This window comes from Sphaeroforma arctica, assembly GCF_001186125.1.
Source record: "Sphaeroforma arctica JP610 unplaced genomic scaffold supercont1.2453, whole genome shotgun sequence".
NCBI classification, from domain to species: domain Eukaryota; class Ichthyosporea; order Ichthyophonida; genus Sphaeroforma; species Sphaeroforma arctica.
This window is the reverse complement of record NW_014038105.1, coordinates 1-6,280: the sequence shown is the minus strand read 5'-3', so window position 1 is coordinate 6,280 and position 6,280 is coordinate 1. Positions and strand designations below refer to the sequence as shown.

At 45.4% G+C, this 6,280-nt stretch overlaps 1 protein-coding gene across 1 annotated transcript; it reads right to left on the bottom strand.

Moving 5' to 3' along the window:
* Positions 1–213: 213 nt before the first annotated feature.
* Positions 214–5,963, bottom strand: SARC_12629 (hypothetical protein; the record flags this gene model as incomplete). The annotated part of the gene is made up of 5 exons (XM_014293259.1): positions 214–572; positions 1,640–1,785; positions 3,714–3,865; positions 4,917–5,339; positions 5,748–5,963. 5 exons carry the CDS (start codon positions 5,961–5,963, stop codon positions 214–216), a joined length of 1,296 nt encoding a protein of 431 aa, XP_014148734.1.
* Positions 5,964–6,280: the final 317 nt, after the last annotated feature.

Sequence of the window (6,280 nt, the reverse complement as noted above, 5' to 3'; positions counted from 1 at the left end):
TCGGCGTAAACCGAAACTGCCCATTGGCCAGCAGAAGCCACTACCTTAGTCACTACATCGCGAACATGTATACACCACCCGCTATTTACAAACGAGAATGCCCGTGCTATGAATTGCTGTAGTTGGTTCTACCAGCCAATCCTCCCCATTTCTCAGACATTCATAAAGAAACCATCACCACGACCTACCCCCACACGCTTACCCCCACACGCCCTACCCCACACGCCTACCCCCACACGCCCTACCCCACACGCCTACCCCCACACGCCCTACCCCAACACGCCCTACCCCCACACGCGCATACTTTCTGCATCGCAACAGCACGTTGTTGGCCGATGTCTGGTCGTTGCTCTGTGAATCAATGGGTGTTATTGCACTGGTGCCGTTGTCGTTGCCGTTATCTGTTGGCTCCACATCTCTGCGTCTGCCATCGACTGTGGTGAATGACTCACTCTGCAGCTCGTCTTCGCGAAAGGGTGAGCACGTGGCTTCTTTGCAGTTGAGGATTTGTCCGCACGTCTTGCAGGACAGGAACTCGTTGCCGAGCTCGTCAATGGCCGTCACTGGTGTGCCTTTAGCGTGAGCGAGAGTGTGTGTGTGTGCGTTAAGAAGCGTGTGTGAGCGTGTGTGTGCGTTAAGAAGCGTGTGTGAGCATGTGTGTGCGTTTAGAAGCGTGTGTGTGTGTGTGTACGTTTAGAAGCGTGTGTGTGCGTGTGTGTGCGTTTAGAAGCGTGTGTGTGTGTGTGCGTTTAGAAGCGTGTGTGTGCGTATGTATGCGTTTAGAAGCGTGTGTGCGCGTGTGTGCGTTTAGAAGCGTGTGTGTGCGTGTGTGCATTTAGAAGCGTGTGTGTGCATTTAGAAGCGTGTGTGCGCGCTTAGAAGCGCGTGTGTGCGTGGGTGTGCGTGGGTGTGCGTTTAGAAGCGTGTGTGTGCGTGAGTGTGCGTTTAGAAGCGTGTGCGTTTCGTCTGGTTGCTGAGGAGTGTTCTGAGTCTGATGTAAGTTGGATGGATGTGTGTGGTGTGTGCTTTCAGTCTGATGAAAGTTTGATGCATGTGCGTGGTGTGTATGTCGGTTAAGAGGTGTCTATGTGTGCTAGAGCAACATCACACAATACAGTGTGATGTGCAAGTGTGGTATAAGTGTGTGGCGTGTGTGTAGGATATCAGAGTGTGTGATGTGTATGTATATTTAACAGTGTGTGTGTGGTATATGTGTGTGTGTTATAAAGTGTGCTATACAGTGAGTTATGGAGTGCATGTGGTGAGCCATCGAAGTACAGACCATTAGCTGAGGACTACAGCACTCCAATCGATAATCGTTTCGCAGCCGGAGGGTCTCACTCGATTGATCACACAGGTGTCTGTATCATTCCGTTAACAAACGCATACACTTAAACACACGTGCCCTATATCTGCACACACGCGATCATATCAAACACACGCCACAAACCCATCGGCAAGTTCAACCATATATCATGTCACAAGTTAATCAAAAAAATATGAGTGAACCAGGTAAATGAGTAATATCCATCGCCAGTTAAACAGAATAACAGGTCATCTGTTCACCAAGACATATGAGTGAACCAGGTAAATGAGTACTATCCATTGTCAGTCACACAAGCACAGCACCAGGCCATACCTTCGAACCCATCCTTGCACACACAGTCATATGTGCCAATGCTATTGCGACAGTCACTGTTGTCGGGGCACGAGAACGAGTCTTCATAGAGGCACTCGTCCAAGTCATCACACACCACGCCATTCCCCAGATACTCCCGTACACAGCTGTGCATGGGAACGAGGATGGTCAGTGCTTGTGCATGTGTTTATTTATACGTATGGATAAGGATATGAATATGGATATGGATATGGATATATGTAAGTATATATATGTATAAGTAAAAGTATAAGTATAAGTATAAGTATAAGTAAAATTATATGTATCTGCATAGGTGTATGTATTTTTATACGTATATGTATAAGTATATGCATATGTATATGTATATGTATATGTATATGTATATGTATATGTATATGTATATGTATATGTATATGTATATATATATGTATATGTATATGTATATGTAAATGTATATGTTTATGTACATGTATATGTAAATGTATATATAAATATAGATATAAATCTAAATCTAAATGTATGTGTATATGTACATGTACATGTATATGTATATGTATATGTATATGTATATGTATATGTATATGTATATGAGTATGTATATGTATATGTATATGTATATGTATATGTATATGTATATGTATATGTATATGTATATGTATATGTATATGTATATGTATATGTATATGTATATGTATATGTATATGTATATGTATATGTATATGTTTATGTTTATGTACGTATGTGTGTATGTATGTATGTATGTATGTATGTATGTATGTATGTATGTATAAGTGCTAGAGTGCTAGAGTGCGTATGTGGGGGTGAGTTGAGATAAGTACAGAGGTGTTGGCTGTGTACCTGTGTGTGTTATGTATACTCAAACACACAACTGTGAATAAGAATGCTTGTGCGCGTGTGTTCGAGTGTTTAAGTACTATAGTGCGTGTGTGGAGGTGCGTTAAATAGGTAGGAGGTGCTGGTTGTGTGCTGGCGTGTGTTATGTACGGGCGTGTATATGGAAGTAAGTATATGCAACCTTGAGCGTTTGTTTATCTGCGAGTTTGACATCACATGCGCGTGTGTATACGTGGATGTGTGTGTGTGTGGATGCGTGTTGTGTGTGTGGTCATGTCTGGTGCTAGCCGATGTTTCCGAGTACGCCCACAATCACTAGTCCACATCAGTAGAGTAATTGAATAGTTGAGCAGTGAACGATAAGGGCGGCCTTCAGTGAGTTTTTTTGGTTTTTTGGTTTTTTGGTTAACTACCCGAACTTCGGGGAGATATGATCTGATCTCATAACTAGGGATCAGCCTTATATCCGCAGCCGCGTTGAGCGGGAACCAATTAAGAACGTACAGCCTATCGAAGATAGAACTATTCACCCCACTGCAGCGATGTGCACACAATAGAGCTATAGCCACGAGTATACACACTGCCGTATAACGATACAGACACGTTTGTCAATACAGACACACGGGAAGAGGGTATGGAGAGAATCTGCATCTACAGGCACTCATGAATCCCCTGAAACAGATGGTACTTTGGAGCAATTGTATAAACAGAAACAGATAGTACTTCGGAACAATTATATAAACAGAAACTGATAGTACTTCGGAACAATTGTATAAACAGAAACAGATAGTACTTCGGAACAATTGTATAAACAGAAACTGATAGTACTTTGGAACAATTGTATAAACAGAAACAGATAGTACTTCGGAACAATTGTATAAACAGAAACATATAGTGCTTCGGAACAATTGTATAAACAGAAACAGATCGTACTTCGGAACAATTATAATTACAGAAACAGAAGGGTATGCAGAAACCGAAATACACTGTCACACCAACATACACAAACCTCTCACAACATGTAGCATCAATAACGACACAACACACCGCCATATACAACAGACACACCACACCACCATATACAACATACACACCACACCACCATATACAACATACACACCACACTACCATATACAACATACACACCACACCACCATATACAACAGACACAGCCCACGCCTACCATTGCGTAATGCAACACATACGAGCTATTACACACCTGCACTTGAAGTCTCCAACCAAGTTCTGACACACGCTGACCGTCTTGTTGTTGAAGGGGCTGATGGTCTTGTCACAGTTGTTGAGCCCTGGGTCGAGGCACTCGTTGACATCCACACAGTCAATGCCCCGGCCGTTTGGGTCGTAGAATCCCTGTGTGTCCGCGAGGTGCGTTTGGGGGGGTGGGGGTGTTAGAACGTGTACAAGCACTGAGTGAAGCTATGTGGAGAGTAGAATCCCTGTGTGTTCAGTTAAAACGTGTACAAGTACTGAGTGAAGCTATGTGGAGCGTAGAATCCCTGTGTGTACACGAGGTGCGTTTGGGGGGGTGGGGGTGTTAGAACGTGTAGAAGCACTGTGGGCAAGCTATGTGGAGCGTGAGATGCGGATGGATAGGGGTTTAGGGTTTACGCGACTATATTTGTCCAAGGATCCAGTATGAGTTCTGAGTGCATGGATGTTGGGATGTTTATACATGCAGGTACATGTAGGTATGCAAAGAATGGAACACAGCTGTATCTCTTGAGCTGCTGCGCGGGTGCAAAAGATTACAGACGGGAGAAATGCCATCAGTTGAGAATCCCACTATGTACGTTGTTCGAGCCATGTAACACCACCACCAATACCACCAATACATACACGCACACACACTTGTACTAACACACGCATGGATGCATGCTTGTACTTAAGTATATGTGCAACAAACCTCGGTCGACTTGTCCACGTACCCACACGTGGTTTCACACATACGCATACAAATCCGCACGCATACACTACGCGCATGCATATCCATAGGTAGACCCTGCCTAAAACCACACACATGCACACATGCACATATACGGGAGATGGAATAGAGCCACACGTATAAATACACACAAACACGAGCTCGCCCATACGAAGATCCTGAACTATGACCACAAACACACTCACACATACACACACCCACATACACCCACATGCGCATACACACAGATACACGCATACACCCACATACGGAAACACTGAAACCCTTGAAAACACACAAACACCCACATACGCAAAAACACAGATATACGCATACACCCACATACGGAAACACTGAAACCCCCTGAAAACACACATACACCTACATACGGTAATACTAAAAACAATCCCACCCACACCCAAAAACGAAGACTCTGAACCATCTATCCCCCACAGCCTGCTAGCCGTTATACGTACATACCTTGTTACACGCGCACAAGTAATCGCCCGGGAGATTGAAGCACGTGGAGTTGGTCGTGGCGTTTTTCGGCAGCCCCTCCGGCACACAGGGATTGGTCAGACACTCGTCCACATCCACACACTCACTGGCCATGGTGGTATTGTCGTTGACAAACCCAGACACACACTTATCTCTCAGACACACGGGCATCCCGTTGTCCAGACAGTGAGTCCAATAGTCCTGGCAATTGGGTGCAGGGCCGCACGAGGCACAGCTGACCATGTCGGTCTGGTTGAGATACGTACCCAGGTCACACTGGCAGTAGAAGGAGCCGGGTGTGTTGATGCACCCGAGCTTACACGCATTCCCCAGGCCAATGCTGGCTTGATGAAGAGCGTCTGCGAACAATATATCCTGACCATCCCACTCAAAGGTTGATTGGGTCTGTGTGTGGTGATGGGGGGGGTTAAGAGAATACAGAGACGGGATAAGCATAGTTAAAACCCTACAAATATGGTACAAACCCACCGTCGTGAGTACCTCTATGATACAGTACTTTTACATGGTATTCAGACAGGGGCATAGTCCATTCGGCCAGAAATCTGATTGGGCTATAAACGTAAGATCGTGCGTATAGTATGCCACAAACCATTGCCATCACAGGCAGATACAACCACATGTGAACCCTAGGCTAAAAACCAACCCAACCCAACCCAACCCAACCCTAACCCATCTGAAACAAGGTCAACCACATGTGAACCCTAGGCTAAATACCAACCCAACCCAACCCCAACCACCCCAAAACAAGGACAATCCCGTGCGTATGTGCATAAGCTCACACTTAATACTTACCATTAACTGGGCAACGGTCATCGGCACCAAACACTCGTTGAAGTCTTCGCAGGTGGCCCCATCGCCCACAAACCCCTTGGCACACTCACACACATAGGACGTGTCTTCGTTCATGCATAGTGCGTGTTCGTCACACGGCCCTGTGCCTGAGTCCTCCATCTCCATGTGGCACGGATCACACTCCTGCGCGTAACTCAGTCCAGCCTGCGAGCGCATCGGTGTGTGTGTGTGTGTGTGTGTGTGTGTGTGTATGTGTGTAGTTAAGTTGAGTGTGCTTGCGTCTGGATGTGTGCTTCGGTGGTGTAGTGATATGTACATTGATTGTGTAGCGTTGTATACACTAGTGGTGTGGAGTTGTATACATGGGTACGTGACGGTGTCACGATTGATTGTACGTGACGGTGTACCCGTTGGTTGTGTAGTGACGTGTTGTGGATAACATAACACATCATGATGTTTACTCGTTCACGCTATGGACTCTATCTCCAACTTTGGCACGCATTGAGCGACAGTACATAACTTAGTACCGTCAT